This window comes from Schistocerca gregaria, chromosome 2 (genome assembly GCF_023897955.1).
Source record: "Schistocerca gregaria isolate iqSchGreg1 chromosome 2, iqSchGreg1.2, whole genome shotgun sequence".
NCBI lineage: Eukaryota > Metazoa > Arthropoda > Insecta > Orthoptera > Acrididae > Schistocerca > Schistocerca gregaria.
In genome coordinates, this window is record NC_064921.1 from 398,962,294 (window position 1) to 398,983,059 (window position 20,766).

General features: G+C 39.3%; 1 protein-coding gene across 4 annotated transcripts in view; it reads left to right on the plus strand.

Moving 5' to 3' along the window:
• The window catches only part of LOC126322318 (protein timeless), a 383,108-nt gene that overhangs the window by 274,954 nt on the left and 87,388 nt on the right, over positions 1-20,766 (plus strand). For all 4 annotated transcript variants that reach the window (XM_049994282.1, XM_049994284.1, XM_049994280.1 and 1 more), the window contains 2 exons: positions 4,984-5,083; positions 16,032-16,224. In XM_049994282.1, coding sequence (XP_049850239.1) covers positions 4,984-5,083; positions 16,032-16,224 — 293 coding nt within the window. The remainder of the gene's footprint in view (positions 1-4,983; positions 5,084-16,031; positions 16,225-20,766) is intronic.

Below are 20,766 nucleotides of genomic sequence, written 5' to 3' on the forward strand. Positions count from 1 at the left end.
CTGTAGGAATCAATATGGATTCCGGAAACAACGATCATGTGAGACCCAACTCGCTTCATTTGTTCATGAGACTCAGAAAATATTAGATACAGGCTCCCAGGTAGATGCTATTTTCCTTGCCTTCCGGAAGGCGTTCGATACAGTTCCGCACTGTCGCCTGATAAACAAAGTAAGAGCCTATGGAACATCAGACCAGCTGTGTGGCTGGATAGAAGAGTTTTTAGCAAACAGAACACAGCTTGTTGTTATCAATGGAGAGATGTCTACAGACTTTAAAGTAACCTCTGGCATGCCACAGGAGAGTGTTATGGGACCATTGCTTTTCACAATATATACAAATGACCTAGTAGATAGTGTCGGAAGTTCCATGCAGCTTTTCGCGGATGATGCTGTAGTATACAGAGAACTTGCAACATTAGAAAATTGTAGCGAAATGCAGGAAGATCTACAGCGGATAGGCACTTGGTGCAGGGAGTGGCAACTGACCCTTAACATAGACAAATGTAATGTATTGTGAATACATAGAAATAAGGATCCTTTATTGTATGATTATATGATAGCGGAACAAACACTGGTAGCAGTTACTTCTGTAAAATATGTGGGAGTATGCGTGCGGAACGATTTGAAGTGGAATGATCATATAAAATTAATTGTTGGTAAGGGGGGTGCCAGGTTGAGATTCATTGGGAGAGTCCTTAGAAAATGTAGTCCATCAACAAAGGAGGTGGCTTACAAAACACTCATCGACCTATACCTTAGTATTGCTCGTCAGTGTGGGATCCGTACCAGATCGTGTTGACGGAGGAGATAGAGAAGATCCAAAGAAGAGTGGCGCTTTTCGTCACAGGGTTATTTGGCAACCGTGATTGCGTTACAGAGAAGTTTAGCAAACTCAAGTGGCAGACTCTGCAAGAGAGGCGTTCTGCATTACGGTGTAGCTTGCTTGGCAGGTGTCGAGAGAGTGCGTTTCTGGATGAGGTATTGAATATATTGCTTCCCCCTACTTACACCTCCCGAGGAGATCACGAATGTAAAATTAGAAGGATTTGAGCGCGCACAGAGGCTTTCAAACAGTTGTTCTTCCCACGAACCCTAGGTGACTGGAACAGAAAAGGGAGGTAATGACAGTGGCACGTAAAGCGCCCTCCACGACACACCGTTGGGTGGCTTGCGGAGTGTAAATTAAATGTAGAACGCTTATTAGGTGGTGGTGGTGGTGTTGTGTTTTTTCCCGAATCTAAGCTGCACCTGAAATTTGAGACTCGAAATTCAAGGGGGAGAGAAGTTTTAGGCCGCATCTCCAAATCGAAACAAAGTTGGTCCATTGTAATATGAAACACAATTTAGGTCGAATGAATGACGATACAGCTACAGTAGTTTGGTTTTAGTCATAAGCTTAGCAGTTAAGCTTTACCAGGTAGCCATTGTTATGCGTCAGGCGCTTCATCCGTATTTATACGGGTACCCTTCCTTTTTCTCGTGCTTCGTCTGGTTTGAATTGGTTGCTTATTTCTCTTTCATCTGATAAGTGCTGTTTTCTTTGTTATAGGTGTTTACGTCACTCTAAGCTGAAAATTCATTTCTGTACTGTGTCATGCATTGTTCGTCGCATTATGATAGTGCGTATTTACGGCCTGTCACCGCTCGTGGCATGGCTTGCTTTTGTGCGTGTTAATGCCGCTTACAATTTTAAAAAAAAAAAATGTTACTTACACTGCTGCTTTCTTTGGTAATGATCAACAACAACCAAATAATAGACTGCATATGATAGAAGATGTTCTGAACAAGAGGTTAGCGAAAAATTTTCTCAGTTTAAAAATCTTTGCAGGCGCCTCTTTAGTACATTACATTCTGCACAGAAATTAGAGTCATCTTAGATTTAAAAATCTAGTCAATTGCTGTGCTTAATTTCTGACTGTATCATTATTAGGCATAAGAATAATACGAATATAAACATGATATGTATATTCTTCCGTGTTTGCTGTTGTCTCACTCTAATTTCGTAGTTTATTAAGCAGACAGGATTTAAATGAGATAGCAGCAAACACAAAACAATACATGGCAAAATGTTTATATTCATATTATTCTTGTGGTGAAGAGAATACTGCATGTGATTCACAATTCATAAAAGTCCCTATTAGCAACCATCTCTTCTCACAGGTAGGAAAAAAATCAGAACATAGAGTTGGCCATATTGATGAGTAAAGTTGGCCACATTGACAAACACCCCAAACAGTCTTGCCAGTCACCATCGGATTTTCGTAGTACATTTAAATGCTGCTACATTCGAAGATGAACAATGCGGAATTTGTATTTACTTTGTTGGATAATGTATGAAAATGCAGTGGTCGAAACTCGGGGCAGAGAAAAAAGCTCGTCTTCCACATTTTAATAAAATTTATTTACTGATGCAGAGGATTTGGTGCCAGTATTTATCTTTGTGCCTACAAAGCATGCCTGTGTAGCGCTACATGTATTTGGCGGCAGAAGTTAGTTATGGCGGCACCCACCAACATTTTTCAGAACTTCCGCTTGCTTTGCACTCGATTCTAAGTTGCAGGTGGTTTTTTGGATTACAAAAACCAGAAAAAAAGTGTGGCTTAGATTCGAGTAAATACGGTATCATAGTTGAGCAAGACTTAGAAGTAGTCAACCAGTATCATTCAATTTTCTCTGGTGTTCATTTCTCATTATCTGCCTGCTCAATGGAAATGTAGTATTTATGTCTGGTAACCAGACAGACTCTCCTTAAATGTCTGCTCAAATTCATGGTGTTTGGTGTTGTTTTTGAAGCAGTCTTCTTCTATATCTATGAGCTTTCTTTTTGTCATAAGCTCATGAAAATAAAATTCTTAAAATAATGATGAAGATCAATAAGTAAACCAAGTCAGAGATGGAGAGGTCAAATAGAAATTAACCACTAACACAACAGAGGCACTGGCTTTAAGGAGGAGGCAGCAGCTCATTTTCTTTTGTAGATTATTCTGGAGAGGCAATTTTCTGAGTCTTCTGGAGAGATGCCCATCAATCAGTTGTTCAGTGTCTGTTTAACTGAGTCCACACTTTGAGTCAGCCCACTATAACATTATTACACATTGTATTCCACTATCTATTTTTGTACGTACTTGGAGGCTGTCTTAATTTCAGAACTGATATTTAAAGTGTGTTCCATAGGCTTAGCCGGTTTCTTGAATCTTGCTCCCGCATGTCCTGTAAGAGATTGTTGATGTTCTGTTTGAAACATTCAGCATCTCTCCTTGAAACAGTCTCTGATAATGGGGTATTAATATATTAGCTTACCATACGCCTTTCATGATATATTATAGGAGCATACAAAAACTTTCAAACCTTCTTCTTTTCCACATAAATGAAGCACTGGAGACTTTTTTTGTGGAGATATGGTGCAGGAAATTCACACAAAGCTGTGAAGTTTATCCTGCTAACAGAAAGTGTCAGTTGCTGGCTATCTTCCTATGAGTGAGGACATGTAGTGAACACTCATCAGATTCTAGTAAGCTGCTGTAAAATGACAGAACAAACTGAGCAGCAAATTGCATATGATTTTTGCACATGCTTAGGGCTATCCCAGTGGAAAACATTGACATGATTTCAAAAGGGTTTTGGAGATGAAGCTATGACTAACTCATGGAGAAAGGAGTGGCACAACCACATCAAAAATGGCCACATGTCACTTGACGGTGAAATGTGTCCAGGCAGACCCCCAGCAAGCCTGTATGACAATGTCATTGAGCTAGTGCATACTTTGGTCACAGAAGGCTATTGTACCACACTGCAAAAACTTACAAACAATGGAGGAGCAACTATTGGATTGGACATTCGGTTTGATCAGAGATTTGTGCATGAGTGTAATGTCTGCAAAATTCATACCGTTGGTGCTGATAATGGAGAACAAGCAACTCTGTCTGGAAATAGCAGAAGAAATGCTAGACAATGCAAAAAGGACTCCAACTCTGTGTGACTTTCGGCTATTTTCCTAGCTGAAAAGGCCCCTGAAAGGCGCATGATTTGAGTCAAGAGAAGACATCAGGCAAAATGTGATAGCCTGACAGATCACCAATCCTATACTTTATTGAGGCATTCCTGTTCTCATTTTGTAAAACTTTTAGCAAAGGATGAAGTAAAGGACATGCTGGATACTTTTAGTATGCCTGTAAATTAAATATTATGTAAGATTATGCATTGATTAAAACATTACACTTGCATCATACAGACATTGGTTCCAAGTAATCTTCTACCCACTCCTGACTTAGATCGTCTTTTGCTTCCCAAATCATTTAAACTGAACATGATGATCAAATACAAATAGCTCGCTTGAGCACAGGACTGTCAAGTGGTGGAAATTTCTGGATTCTGTTAGTAGCTAATTCATAAATTCCTCAAAATGTTATTCCTGAAACTGCAGAGGATGCAGTGGTCATTGGTTTCAAAAAACCAAACCGATGTTATAGCTGTGTGGAGGGACACTAGCCTCTCTGGTTGCCAGACACCTGGCATCACCTCAGTAACATCAGCCTGTGCATGGACAGGCCAAATGGCCCCTTGGCTGAAAGCCTAAGTGATCATTGTCATTCCTGCCCCCCAATCATATTGATCAACAGTTTCTGTTCCTCTTCTTTGCATTATTTCCCACTTTGGCAGTATTGTCTTGCCTTTTCCCACATTATCATTTTTTCTTTCTTCTGACAATACAGTTTCTGTATTCTTACTTTTTCTCATAATTATCTTATAAAGTTTAATGGTTCAATTTTATAATAGTTTTTCAATCCTCTCCAATTCATGAATTATTATTAGTAGCAGTAACAGTAGTAGTAGTAGTAGTGACCTTTTTCGCACTGATGATGGTTTAATAACTCCTGTAATTGAAACTTGTATTGTGTTTAAATATGTACCATTGTTTTGTATGTTCTCATAGATAGTTTGCAAAACGCATCTAATAAATTCAGCATTTTTGTCCTCTGACAGGTGGTGACTGCAATTCGTGAATTTATTCAAGCTTTGGAAACATACAAAAAAATATCACATTTAAGCCCTGAGGACAGGGACTATCTTCTGCAATTGCAGTGTAAGTAGTTACTCATATCCATATCCCATGGGTTTATTTATAAAAATCCTATTTAAATATAAGTATATAACTTGGAAAAATTACCAAAATATGAAAAGCATGGAAAATTCATATGGGATGCCAAGTCCATTTTTTTCTGTATGTGATATTTTCTCTGCGTTGAATGCCTTGTCTGAGATTAAGGTCACTAAATTGAGGAGACTTTCTGCCTATGAAATAAAATTAGCCACTTCAGATTAATAGATAGTGAGAATTTTGATTATTGACTTGTCAAACTAAGTTGTACAGGTAATGTCACTCACTTCAGCGTACAGTATGGACCAGTGTTGTGAATTAAATCTTGTTCTTGCATTGGGAGGGAATGACAAGAGTTCAGAACGAGATTTTCACTCTGCAGCGGAGTGTGCGCTGATATGAAACTTCCTGGCAGATTAAAACTTGGGACCTTTGTCTTTTGCTGGCAAGTGCTCTACCATCTGAGCTACGCAAGCACCACTCACACCCCGTCCTCACAGCTTTACTTCCGCCAGTACTTCGTCTCCTACTTCCAGACTTCACAGAAGCTCTCCTGCAAAAGTAGGCGACGAGGTACTGGTGGAAGTAAAGCTGTGAGGAAGGGACGTGAGTCGTGCTTGGGTAGCTCAGATGGTAGAGCACTTGCCCGCGAAAGGAAAAGGTCTCAAGTTAGAGTCTCGGCCCGGCACACAGTTTTAATCTGCCAGGAAGTTTCATATCAGCGCACACTCCTCTGCAGAGTGAAAATCTAATTCTGGAAACATCCCACAGGCTGTGGCTAAGCCGTCTCCACATATCATTTCTTTCAGAAGTGCTAGTTCTGCAGGTTCACAGGAGAGCTTCTGTGAAGTTTGGCAAGTAGGAGACGAGGTACTGGCAGAAGTAAAGCTGTGAGGATGGGGTGTGATACGTGCTAGGGTAGCTCAGATGGGAGAGCACTTGCGCGAAAGGCAAAGGTCCCGAGTTTGAGTATTGGTCTGACACACAATTTTAATCTCCCAGGAAGTTTCATGACAAGAGTTAATTGTAAAGTGTCTGATGGATTTTGGGGGATTGGAGGGAGGGGTGGCACCTTCATCGAATTTGATAAGCATAATGTCCCCACGTGGATCATGACAAATATCAAAAACCTTGCGGAATTTGGCTGGTCATGACCAGGAACATGTTTGGAAAACCTAGAGATCCCACCAAGATGAAGCCAATCAAAAGTGCTAGTTCTCTATTACTTTAAATTCAGATCAGGCTTCAATGACTACCAATTGCACAAAATTGGAATATTATGTATGACAGAGAGAAAGTTCCTAGTTTAACCATGTAGACTATGTGGCTGGTACAGATCACAAGAAAAACTTCCTCAACCTCAAGATGTGCTATGTACCAATGGCTTAGTTAATTGATGAGTTGTGTATTAACCCATGCGTCATTTTACAATCATATTAGGTAAGTCAGTGTAATACGGCACAAGACATGATTAAAGTCAAGTATTGATTATCAACTTTCAACATTGAAATCTATCATTTAAAACATAGATTTAATGAGATGGCATGCTGTTGTACCTTTTATTCTGTGACAGCATGTCTGTGAAGTAATGAGATATAAATGATTTCTTTTCTTAAAAACAAATATTCTTGTAGAGATTATTTCTAATAGTGAATATGCTGAACTTAAGTTTTTTCCATGTTCCACATTGTGTTGTTTTATACCAATATAATATTGTTAACCCAGGTTATAAATGATGAACTTTTGTTATTCATTTATTGGCCTCCAGACATAACCCATAAATGCTATCACCATATGCTTTATTTAAGTATATATGTTCTATGCCTCTGGATACACATAATATGTTATAATACAGAGCAACCTAACATGGCATAATTACACATAAAATTGTCATTTTTTTTTAGTATGATTATTTTGTTACATGTTAATCACTAGTTGAAACGTTGTCTATATCTTTATTTAACATCTACTAAGTAGTTGTGTGGATGTCTGTCATTTGTTATTAGTAAGCATTTCATATTCATTGGAAGGTTTTCCTGGTTTCACCACTTCCTGCATTAATTTAGTGGCCTTATACTGCCATTATGGGCTAATGGAGAAAATACTTTTTAGGTCTGCAGTATAAGGAAAAATATAGGATGCTACTCACTATAAAGATAACACACTGAGCTTCAGACACATACAACAAAAAGACTATTACACATTTAGCTCTTGGTCAACAAAGCCTTCTTCAGAAAAGAAAACTCACACATATGCATATTCACAGACAAGCAAGCACACATCACTGCAATGTATGTCAGCTCGGACTGGAATGCAACTGTCATGCTGCGTGGCAATCAGGAGTGGGACAGGGAAGGGGTGGGATAATAGGGTATTGGTGGAGTGAGAGAAGAGTACTTTCTTGTGGAGTGTGCGGGACTATATGGAGGCATGAGAAGACTGTCAGGTGCTGTAGCTAGGAGGTGAACAGTGTGGTTGGGGGGGAGGGGGGGGGGGGCAGGTGCAAGGGAGAGGAGCAAGGAAGGGGAAAGATGGGTGGATGTGTTGATACAGAGCGGCACACATTGTGGGAGAGAAGACATGAATAAGGAAGAGCTGATAAGACAGAGGGAGTGGAAACTGTTGGATGGAGGGTGTGGTGACAGTACATTACTGTAGGCTGAGGCCAGACAGAATAGTTTTGGGAGCAGGGAATGTGTTGTAAGGATAACTTCCATCTGAAACAGCCTTTGAAATCAAGCATTTTATGTTCAGTTGCTTATTATGCCAAAGGGTGGTGTATCATGCTGTTGGCTGCTTTTTAGTGCTGGTCGTGCATCATGGTGGATAACTGATTGGTCATAATACGAATATAAAATGTAGTGCAATGATTGCAACAAAGCTGGTATATGACATGGCTTGGTTTCAGATGAGGCCTGACCTCTGATGGGATAGGATAAATCTGTGAAAGGACAGGAGTAGGAAGTGTTGGGAGGGTGGATTGGGCATATCTTCCACCAGGGTCTTTCACAGGGAGGTCAATGTCCAGGAAGGTGCCATGGGGGGTGAGGACCACCACCTCTCTGATTGCTCCATTAACACCTCTGTCCTCATTAAACCCACCATCCACCAACAATACCTGCGTTTCGACATCTGCTATCCCTTCCACATCAAAAAATCCCTCCCATACAGGCTGGCCACCTAAGAATGGCATATCTGCAGTGACAAGAACTTCCTTGCTCAGTGTGCTGAAGGTCTCACCAGTGTCTTCACAGACAGATACTGTCCTCCAGACCTAGTCCACAAATTTTCCATTTCCCCACACACCCCAAATCCCCCAAGAACGAACTACAAATGAGTGCCCCCTTTGTCATCCAATTCTTCCCTGGAATGGAATAATCAAACCACATCCTTCATCAGGGGTTTGATTTCCTATCATTATGACCTGAAATAAGAGACATCCTACCCAAAATCTTTCCCACCCCTACTAAAGTGGTGTTCTGTCACCCACCCAACGTCCACAACATCCCAGTCCACCCCTATGCCACTCCCAGTCCCAACCCATTCCCACAGGGATAGACCTAGGTGCAAGACCTGCCCAATCCACCCACCCAGCACTTCCCTCTCAAGTCCTGTCAAAGGCTTATCCTATCTCATCAGAGATTGAGTCACCTGTGAAAGTATCCATGTCATATACCAGCTCTCCAGCAATCATTGCACTACTTTTTATGTTGGTGTTGTGACTAACCAGCTGTCCACCAGGATGAATGGCCACCACCAAACTGTGGCCAAGAGCATGTTTGACCACCCTGTACCACAACATGTGACTGAACGTACCATGCTTCATTTCAATGGCTGTTTCACAACCCATGCCATCTTGATCCTCCTGTCCAACACCAGCTGTTCTGAATTGCACAGATGGGATTTATCCTTACAAAAAATGTGTGGCTCCCAAAATTATCCCAGCCTCAACGTACAGTAGCCTATTGTCTCCACACCGTCCACCTAACAGTTTCCACCGCCTCTGTGCCATCACCTCCTCCCTGTTCATGTCTTCTCACCCTTGTTGTGTGCCATCCTCTGCAAATGCATCCACCTGTTTTTCCCTTCCCAGCTCTTATCCTGTTCCCTCCTTTCCTTGTTGGTTGTTAGGTACTGGAGGAATGAGAGAAAATGAGCAAACTGACTAGCAGCTTAGTTGGTCTGTAAAGAACGCAGTGTGTGCCATTTGCCAGCAGACTGTCATAACTTTTTCTCTGCAAATGTACTGTCACTAAATTTAGATAAAGCACAATTCGTGCAATTCAGTACTGAACTAGGCCTGACCATACCATTAGAAATGATGCATAAGGGCAAATAAAGAAAGGACACACAATGTTCTACATGCGTAAGTGTTTGTATTGATAAGGATCTGAAATGAAAGTCACATGTTACGATTTTCTTAAACATCTTTGCTCTGCAACTATCATACAGCTGATAATATCAGATTTTGGAGTTACAAATGTAAAAATGTTGATTTATTTTAATGTCTAATGGGATCATACAGTGGAATACAGCTTAACTGAAAAAAAAAGGTGTTTGGTGCAGAGAAGTGTGTGATAATGATAATATATGGTGTCTACTTGAGAACATCTTGTGGACAGCTCTGTAAACAGTTGAACACATTGACAACAACCTCACATCTCATTTCCAGTCTTATGAAGCTTGTTGACAACCGTTAATTACACTGTGAACACATAAATATAATACTAGAAGGAGACATAATTTACACTATCCACTCAGTTCTAATGTGGCACATGAAGGAGTGAGGTAATCAGGCATAAAAATCTTTAACCATTTGTATTTTGCTTCTGCAGCTTTTTGATGCATATTATAAACAGCAAATCTTTTGTGTCAGGTGGCTATATTTCAGATACTTATCTCTTGGTCTTCATGTCTATAATGAGATGTCAGTAATTGTTTGCTGGAGAAAGCTAACATGGATACTGATGCATGTGGGACATAGTTAGTGCACTTCACCAAATAATTAAGACTATTTGAATGGGTGGATAAAAAATCTACTCACTAAGTGGTAGCAGAACACACACATAAAAAAGGCTGTTGTGATTGGCAAGCTTTCACAGCCACTGGCTCTTCTTCAAGCAGAAAGATTGAAGGGGAAAGAAGAAGGGTGAAGTAAAGGACTGTGGAGGTCTAGGAAAAGGAGTAGATTTTGGGAAAGTCACCCAGAACTGTGTGTCAGGGGAAACTTACCAGTTCTGGGTGACTTTGCCAAAATCTTCCCCTTTTCTTAGGCCTCTCCAGTCTTTTCCCTTCACCCTTCTTCCTCCCCCTTCAACCGTTCTGCCTGAAGAAGGAGCCACTGGCTCCAAAAGCTTGCCAATCACAGCAGCCTTTTCTATGTATGTTCTACTGCCACTTGGGGAGTAGATTTTTTATCTATGCAATTAAATAACTTTATTAATAATTAAGACTGTTTTATATGCATTTTGACATTATATTTTCTGTTTTGAAAGCAACGTTTCTCAGTGAATCTACATAATCTGGAATTTTGAATGGACTGCACACATTAACTCTTTCTCAACACTAAAACTGACTCCAAAAATCAACTCTCTCATCTCTCTCAGTGGGCATTAATGCCCCACTTTAAATGGAATCATAACAATTACAATATTACATATTATTGTTTTACTGTCTACAAAATTGATTTAAAGTTAAAATTTATAAGCAATATTAGGAAAAGATAGACTGCTATTTACCATAAAGATGACATGTTAAATTGCACACAGGCACAACTACAATACACTTACACATTGTTACAGAAGCAGCAATCGGAGGGGGTGGGGAAAGGGAAGAGGTAGCAGCGTACAGGTTGGGAGAGAGAATAGCATTGTTTGACAGATCATGCAGGAACTAGACTGCCAACTATGGATATTGAAACAATGAATTTCAATAGTATTGATTTTTGTACTAATTATAGAATTACAAATACTGTTTTCATGCTTCTTAGATCAAAAATATACATTTCAAATTGATTAGCTTTTTCTTACATGTTAAAATATACCGTAAAACAGAAACTGTACTCTGTATTGTGTTGCTTTGGAAACACTGATTCTATATCACTTTAATTCTGCAGAAAAATTGAAATAAACACCCTGTTTTCACATACAAGTGACAACATTCAACAAATGATGAAACGTTAAACTGTATTTATGAAACATATTCATACATACTCACTTGCATCATTATTAAAGTGTATCATGTACTGAACTGAAGAAGTCTTGGTCTGGTACATTACACACTTCTCCAGAATATCACACATAAAATTTATAGATGATATTGTGGCAGATTATGTATGAACCAGAATAAGAGGATATGTGTAAAAAGAGTCGACACAGATTGAACAGAGTTGTGCATGGGTCATAATCAGTTACAGACATTCCTGCGAAGTGTTGGTGTTTGTGTTGTTCTGGAGACTAATGAAAATTGTTTTCTGTGTGATGATTAATCTCAATGAATTTCATTAATCTGTAAATATAATTAGCACAAACTTTGAAAATGGCAATATACATTCTAATAATCTGTGCTCCTACAACTTAGTTTAGCCCAACTAAACATGAAGCAACATTAGTAAATTAGAATGCAAAACGTGATAAAATTGTTTGGATGCAATGAAATCATGATACACAGGCTGGTCAGAAACACTGCAAAGCTTGTAGGGGTGTTGCAGGGGAGGTTGTATTGAGAAATAATTACAGTGTGCTGCTTCCAAGTTATTTAGCATTGAAATTAGCCAATCAGGTCATTGCCCTCCCAAGTGAATCACTTGCACATGCTAAAATGTAGTAATGCACAGACCTCTATGGGTCCGTGAGTTACTACTTGTCCAAATGTTCATTACCAGTTAAAATGTAACTATTTCAGAAGTGATAAATTTAAGCTAGGTGATCAAAAGCTATGTTTGTTTGGTACGAGGAATCCAAATGAAGAACAAGTTTGGTGACAATGTCTGTGGCAAGCTGCTTGAATTTGCATGCTTGATGATCTGATCGGCTAACATCAATGCTAAATAACTCTGGAACAGTTGAATGTTTTTCTTAACAATTATTTCTCATCACAACCTCCCCTGTTACACCTTCACAAGCTTTTCAGACTATTTCTGACCATCCTGTGTATATAAAGGAGTGAGAACCAATATAACTCATATAATTTCTGTTTGTAAAGAAAATTTGTGGAAAAACTTTTTATTTTTTGAGGAGCACTTTTGCCACAGAATACACTTTGAAGATCCTCTAGGCTTTAATAATAATGTTTATTACTTCAGTTATGATGAACTGTTTCATGAACTCTTTTAATATCTTTTTAAATAAGTTGGCTTTGTTTTATGATAATCATCACATTTGGTTTCAACTGGGTTTCCCCTTCCTGTATCTATGTCCTTATTCTTAGCTGCTCTCATCATTTCCCACCTTCTGGCTTTATTATTTAGTTCCATGTTGGAGTGTAGCATCAGGTACAGTTGATAGTCAATGTTTTCAGAAATAGTACATAATTTTGCCAGAATGTAATATAATTAGAGCAAAAACAGTGTAAAAACCAAGTTAAACAGCACTGCTTGCGTGTTGACAGGGCTGTAAATATAGAAGTAGTATTTTGAAAAGTAAAGACTTAACACTAAACAGTTTACTATTCACCATGTTCTGATATTGATGCACTAGCATATCATTTATTTGAAGTTCATAATTATTCTCTGTATAAGAACATGTAGTCTGGAAAGAAACAGATGTGAGCTAATGTTGAATGAAATTACTCGTATCAGCACTAAAATGACAAAAGTCCATGTAAATATTTAGAACACATGTACATTCATGTGAATTTCAGTGTCATTGACATGGTCACAGAATGGAAGAAATTCTTTTCAGATGTAAGCAAGTTCATACATAATTAATACTTAAAATTAAACAGCTTAGTGCTAAGATGTAAAAGTTGAAATACCCAGTCATGATGCTGTTTTAATGGAGAGTGCTAATAGCAACAGATTCACTGCCTTATTTTTAAGAATTATTCTCTACATCTGTTGCAGTAATGATTTCCAATTTGTTTCTCCAATCTTTGATACAATTTCTCATGAACTTGTGTTAATATCTGTGATAATATGTTCCTGCAAGGTTTAGAGTGATAGAGCAACTCAAGCATTACTACTTCTTCATCACACAGAAATCCATTTAATCCATTTTCAACATTTTCTAATGATATTATGAATGTATACTGTAGTAAATTTAAAGACAGCAAAAACCCTAAATATAACTTCTTTATCATGTTTCTTACAATACATCATCACTGTGTACATCATCATCAGCGTCATTGTTCATTCATACATTATTCACAAGTAACCCCATCAGAACGTCATCATTTCAGTTTACAATAATTCTCATCATATTTCAACAGTTCACTGTATTTCATCATAATTATACCTCACTTAATTGCCATTACTTCGTAGTAGAATAATCATCCATTACACTGTAACTACACAAAAAGTAACAAATTTTCTTCTTCTTGCCTCCCAAAAAATTGACGTACCTAGAAGGGGAGGAGGAAATGAAATGAAACTTCATGGGTTGAGAGGCTATGTGATGTTATTGCAGTTATTACAATACTGAGTAATTTACAAATAAGTTGGTACTATGAGTACATTTATCAGTATGGCACATTCCTTCTGGGCTGGATTCATGCACTAATTCAGTTGGCTTGTTTCTCCTGAGGCATACTGGTGCACAGATGTTGTAACTTGTCCTGGATACTGGCACAGGGACAGAGCTGCTGTCTGTGACAATCCCACATGTGTTCTAATGAGGACAGATCTAGCAATCTTACTGGCCACAGGAGTACCTCAACATCACAGATAGAGTTCTTATAGACATGTAACCTGTGTGAACCAGCATTGTCCTGTTGATGTGCTGCCAGAGTTTCCTCAACCACTACGGGCTGTGGCTATCCAGTGGTTCCTCACACCGTGATGCCATCTTGGGAGCTGGTTATGACTTCAGGTCATGGCTGGTAGTGACTGAGGGAACCCTTGGCAGCACAACAGTATGGCAAGAACATCCTGCATCCTCGTGTGTTACCTCTTTTGCTATGTTACTGTGGTGCCACTTTTCAACAGGACAGTGCTCATCGAAGCATGGCACATACTTCTTCTATGAACTGTTTGACTGATGTTGAGGTGCTCACATGGCCAACAAGATACCCAGATCTGTCTCCAAATAGACCATTGGTGACACTAGTTTGTACGGCAGCTTTCTCAGTGTCATTATCCACGATATCAAGGATCAGTTACGGCCGGCCGGGGTGGCCGAGCGGTTATAGGCGCTACAGTCTGTAACCATGCGACAGCTCTGGTCGCAGGTTCAAATCCTGCCTCAGGCATGGATGTGTGTGATGTCCTTAGGTTACTTAGGTTTAATAGTTCTAAGTTCTAGGAAGCTGATGACCACAGAAGTTAAGTTCCATTGTGCTCAGAGCCATTTGAACCATTTTTGAACCAGTTAGGACACTTGTGGTTCAGATTGCCTCAGAAGAGGATACTATGGCTTTAAGCTCCATCCTCAACTGAGTAAATGCACATATCCAGGCTGGAGGTGCAACGTCATACTGATAAGTGGGATGATACTAACAAGTTACAAAGCAGTGCTCCCCCCCCCCCCCCCCCCCTCCTCACCCAGTATCACCATGGATTGGAGCAACTGGGTGACTCACCTAAAATTGTATTCCACTGCACACCCAACCTACACAACATCCTGGCTCATCCCTATGCCACACACCTCCTCCTAGTACTTGCAACAGAGGTCATATCTAAGTGGAAGTCCACGGTACAAGACCTGCCCAATTCATCCACCCAATACATCCTGCTCTAGTCATGTCACAAACTTTTCTTACCCCATCAGACGCAGAGCCACCTGTGAAAACTGTCATGTCATTACCAGCTCTGCTGCAATTTCTGCACAGTATTTTTTGTGGGGACGACAACCAACCAGCTATCCACCAGAATCAATGGCCAGCACCAAACTGGTCAAGAGTAGGGTTGACCCCCCACAGAACACACTGCTGAGCACCACATACTTGATTTCAGTGACTGCTTCAAAACTTATTACATCTGGATCCTTTCCTCCAGCAGCAGCTTCCTGAACTATGCAGATCAAAGTTATTGTAACACGTCCTTCTCTCTTGTAATCCTCCTAGTCTCTATCTTCACTAGCACTTTGCACCCACTCCTTCTACCCATCAGTCTCCTCTCCTCTGTTCTGTCATCCACTCCCAGTCAACACCCCAGTCATTATCACAGTGCATCACACCATACTTTGGTTATGGATTTTGCGTATTGCATCCTGTTCCATGCACATGCTGCCTCTCCCTCCTGAATTCCTATCCCATACACTTGCTGACTCCCTCTGAGCCACCAGTTATGCCTTCTCAAACCCTCCTCCTGCTTTCTGCCTCTTTCTCCTGCTACCCACCCCAGCTGATATAACCCTTCACCTCTGTCCACTTGTCAAACTGCAATCCCTGCATTGTGTGTCCAGGTAACACAAGGTAAGTGTGCAGAGAGCAACATTTTCATTTTTTTGTGTGCCTGTTGACAATTCAATGCTTTTACTGCTCAGTGACTGATCTCCTTTACTCCTAAGTTACTTACCTTCTGCCAGAATGTGCATGGTTTTATGCCATATTTTTATGTCACCATTGATTCATTGTTGAATATGCTCATTATAATAATTGTTAGTGTGTATTTGTGTATAGATAGATACAGAAAAAAGAAAAAAAGTCATTGTTGTGTAAATAATCATTTTAAACTGTGATTATTTAGGTTTTGTGTGTGTGTGTGTGTGTGTGTGTGTGTGTGTGTGTGTGTGTGTGTAACAGTATACTAATATGCAGAACTTTTTTATTTTTGCAGTGGAAATTGCAATGACTGAAGAGCTGAAATATTTATTCCTTCTACTTTTGCGCAGTTACAATCAAAAATTTCAGACAAAGCAGTATCTCCAGGATGTTATAGTTAGTAATCATATTCTGATGCTATTTCTGGACTGCACATCTAAGCTCCCACAATACAAAGGAAATGCTTCCATGACAGAACATATTAAACAGTAAGTGAAATAAAGTATTTGATTCTATTAAGATAAAAAACAGAAGCTTCTAAATACTTGTAATATAACAGTGAGCAGAATCCCTCCATCTGTGGGCTGTGACTACCATTATTCATTAAATGACCCATCATTATACCACAAGTGTTATTTACAGCTGCTACCATTTCTTGTTTCCCATTTTCTGCCTCTTTCTACTTAGCTAGTCTCTTTCCTGGCAGCCTCTGGTCCTCATTGCCTTGTAGCTGACACATCACACTTCGTGCTGAATCTACTACTCCACAGCTGCAGAAAAATGTTGTGAACTTTTGCTGCCCTTCATACAATGAAATTCTGTGCTCAATAGTGTGGAAATACCCAGATTGTACAGTATTAATTGTAGGCAACTTTAGCAAACAGAGTATAGACTGGGATGTCTACAGATTCATTGCAGAGGGTATGAACAATCAGCATTGTGAAGTACTTTTGATCTCATTTCCCACAAACTGTACTGAGCAACTAACTGAACAGCCCACATGAAGTGGAAATATTTTAAATCTTATAGCTACAAACAGTTTGGCTTGGTCTCCAAATAGAGATGCTTACTAAAGTCAATAAATCAACCAAGAAGGCCAGAAGAATATTTTTGCTAGAGAGAGCACATATGCAGTTGTTAGTATGCTGTCAAGACAGTGAACTGACATCATTTATTCCTGTATGATGGACATAAGGGAGTTATGGGCAAAGTTGAAACAGATTGTAAATTGCACTCTGGAGTGGTATGTGCCAAGAAAATGGATTAAGATTGGAAAAGACCCACTGTTGTTTAACAATGAGATTTAGAAAATGCTGAGGAAGCAACTGCTGTTACACCCTTGATTCAAAAGAGAATTTGCAAATGACAAGTAGCGAAAGTTAGTAGAGATTTGAGTGTCCGTAAAAAGACTGATGCACAAAGCATACAACTGCTACCACCGTCTTCCATAGCTAAAGACTTTGCTGAAACTCTAACAAAATTCTCTCCCTCTAAAATCACTAAGTGGGTTGAAGGCATCTTTCCAGTCGTGTGTTGACTGGTCTGATGTGACAAAAGAAAATAGCAGAAAGAAAGCTGAAGTTTCAAATCTTGTGTTTAAGATATTGTTCATGTGGGAGGATCGTACAGACATACCATTGTTTAATCATTGCACAGACTCCCATATGAAGGACACAGTACTAATCATACCTAGTGTAGTGTAGTAATTGAAAGAGTTGAAAGCAAATAAGTTGCCAGGTCCTGATGGAATCTCAGTTTGGTTTTTCAAAGAGTACTCTGTGACATTGGCCCCCTTACTTACTTTCCATTTATTAAAAATTTCTCTCCCCTGCGAAAAGCTCCAAACGACTAGAAAAATTTGCAGGTGACTCCTATGTATAAGAAAGGTAAATGAAAGGAAGCACAAAATTAGAGGCCAATATCTTTACCATCTTGGTTTGCTGCAGAATTTTTCAACATATTCTCAGTTTGAATATGATAAATCTGCTTGAGATGGAAAAGCTTCTGTCCACAAATCAGCATAGTTTCAGTAAGCATCACTTATGCAAATCTCAGCTTGCCCTTGTCTCATGTGATATACTATGAAGTGTGGATAAAGGCAAACAGGCAGATTTTGTATCCCTACATTAACAAAAGGCATTTGACACAGTCTCTCACTGCAGACTGTTAATGAAGGTACAAGCATATGGAATAGGTTTCTAGATATTTGATGGCTCAAAGACTTTTTAAGTAATAGAACCCAGTACATTGTCCTCAATGGTGAGTGATCATCAGAGACAAGGGTATCATCAATAGTGCCCCAGGGAAGTGTCATAAGACCACTATTATTCTCTGTACACATAAATGATATGACAGGCAGAATGAGCAACAATCTGCTGCTGTTTGCTGATAATGCTGTGGTATAGGGGAAGAAGTCATTGCTGAGCGATTGTAAAAGGATACAAGACGACATAGACATAATTTGTAGTTGATGTGATTGATGGCAGCTAGCTCTAAATGTAGAAAAATGTTAGTTAATGCAGATGAGTAAGGAAAACAATTCTGTAATGTTCAAACACAACATTAGCAGCATGCTGCTTGAACAGCGATTACAGTTGATTACATATCTAGTGATATGAAATGGAGTGAGCATGTGAGGATTGTAGTAGGGAAGGTGAATGCTCGACTTTAGTTCGTTGAGAGAATTTTAGGGAAGTATGTTTCATCTGTAAAGGAGAGTGTGTATAGAACACTAATGTGACCCATTTTTGTCTACTGCTCAAGTGTTTGGAATCCGCACCAGGTTGGATTAAGGGAAGACATCAAAGCAGTTCATAGATTGGCTGTTACATTTGTACAGAGATGCTTCAGGAAGTCAAATGGCAATCCCTGCAACGAAAGTTACATTGTTTTGAGGAATGCTATTGAGAAAATTCAGAGATGTGTCATTTGAAGATGACAGCAGAACAATTCCATTGCCACCAATGTGCATTTTGCATAGGGACCGCAAAGATGAGAGAAATTAGGGCTTATATGGAGGCATATAGATACTCATTTTTCCCTCATTCTATGTGTGAGTGGAACAGGAAAGGAAATGAATGGTACTGGTATCAGGTACCCTCCACCATGGACCATATGATGTAGATGTAGACTAGCAGTAGCCAGAAAAGCGTTTGTGAAGAAGCTAAATTCATTAACATTGAACATAGAATTAATGTTAGAAAGTTTTTTTTTTAAATTTATTTCATTGGAGTGTAGCATTGTATGGCAGTAAAATGTGGATGATAAACACTTCTGAAAAGAAGTGAATAGTAACTTTTGAAATGTGGTGGTACAGAAGAATGCTGAAGATTAAATGAGTGGATCATGGAACTAATGAGTAGGCACTGAACAGAATTAAGGAGAAAAGATATTTGTGGCACAACTTAACTTAAAAGAAGGGGTCAGTTAATACGATACATTTTGAGACATAACGAGATGACCAATTTAATAATGGAGGGAAGTGCTGTGTGTGTGTGTGTGTGTGTGTGTGTGTGTGTGTGTGTGTGTGTGTGTGTGTGTGTGCACGTTTGTTGGCATGCATGCACATGTTAATGTATTGGGGAATGTAAAAATTGTAGAGTAAGAGACAAATACTGTAAGCAGATGCAAAAAAAATGTAGGTTGCAGTAGTAACTCAGAGATGAAGAGGCTTGCACAGGATAAAGTAGCATGGGGAACCACATCAAACTAGTCTTTGTATTGAAAACCACAACAACAGGCATACTGCCTTAGAGATTATAATGACTATACAGTAATTGTTTTTATTGTGTATTACAGCTTCAGATAACTTAAATGGCATCATTATCAATTTGGACTTATTACTAAGTCATGCAGAAATGTTTACATTGTGAAGATCTTTCAGGACCTGTCATGTTGACTTACAGCTATGCAGACCATCTGATGACATCTTGAAAATAAGTCAAAACTGGTAATGATACCAAATATGTGATTTGAGGCTGTGAAATACAATGGTGTACGGAACTTAAGGATGAAAGCAAATTTCACATGACGTGTCACTGACATGTAACACAGCTTGATGAAACTTTGACAATACATGGGAAAAACCACAGCAGTATAGTGCAGTAGGCAACTAAAATAAATATGCAGTGAGATGAACAGAAATGGCGCTTTTATTCAAACAAAATAATTATTCTGAAGTCAACACAATTTATGATGGTCCCCTGGACATTACGAAAGGTGAAATATGATTCATAATAAGGTGTGTGATCACACAGGTGGCAATGCTTGCTCCGCTTGGCACTCCCATGCTGGTCACAAGGTTGGCAAGGAGTTCTTATGATAGGACATTCCATTCCTCCACCTGTACAATTTACAATTGCTGGTTGGTCATTGGTGCAAGTGAACATGCTGCTGTTGCATTCCAGCCTGAGATGCTGGGGTTCACAGTTATGTGTATGTGAAGTTTGCTTGCTTGTGTTTGTGAATGGCACATGCCACTCTTTTACTGACAAAGGCAGTGTCCAAAAGCTTTATGTAATTGACTTTTAATGGGGCCCATCTGCAACTTGGCTTGTCTTCTTTATGTAAGTACCAGTCTATCTTCTCTACATTGTTGATATTCCATGCTACAGTACATCTCCACAAAGCATCCCATACATGTTCAGTAGGATTTATGTTGAGGAAGTGGGCAGGCCAGTCCATTCACCAAATAGACCCTCTTGCCAAGAACACCTCCATCTGCACAGTTTGATGTGATAGCAAATTGTCATCCATAAAAATGGAATCAGGGCCAAGTGCATCCCTGAAAAGATGCACAATGGAAGGAGTACAATGTCACAATAACATTGACCAATGAGTGTACCATTTTCAAAGACTTGGAGGTCAGTACATCCATGCAGCATTCTGCCTACCCACACCCTAACACCTGCCCAACCAAAGTGATCATGTTCAACAATGTTCCTGATGCATTACATGTTCTCACCTCTCACTATATTACAGTACATAAAATCTAAAATTTCTAATTTTATTTTTCACTGAATGTTATTTGA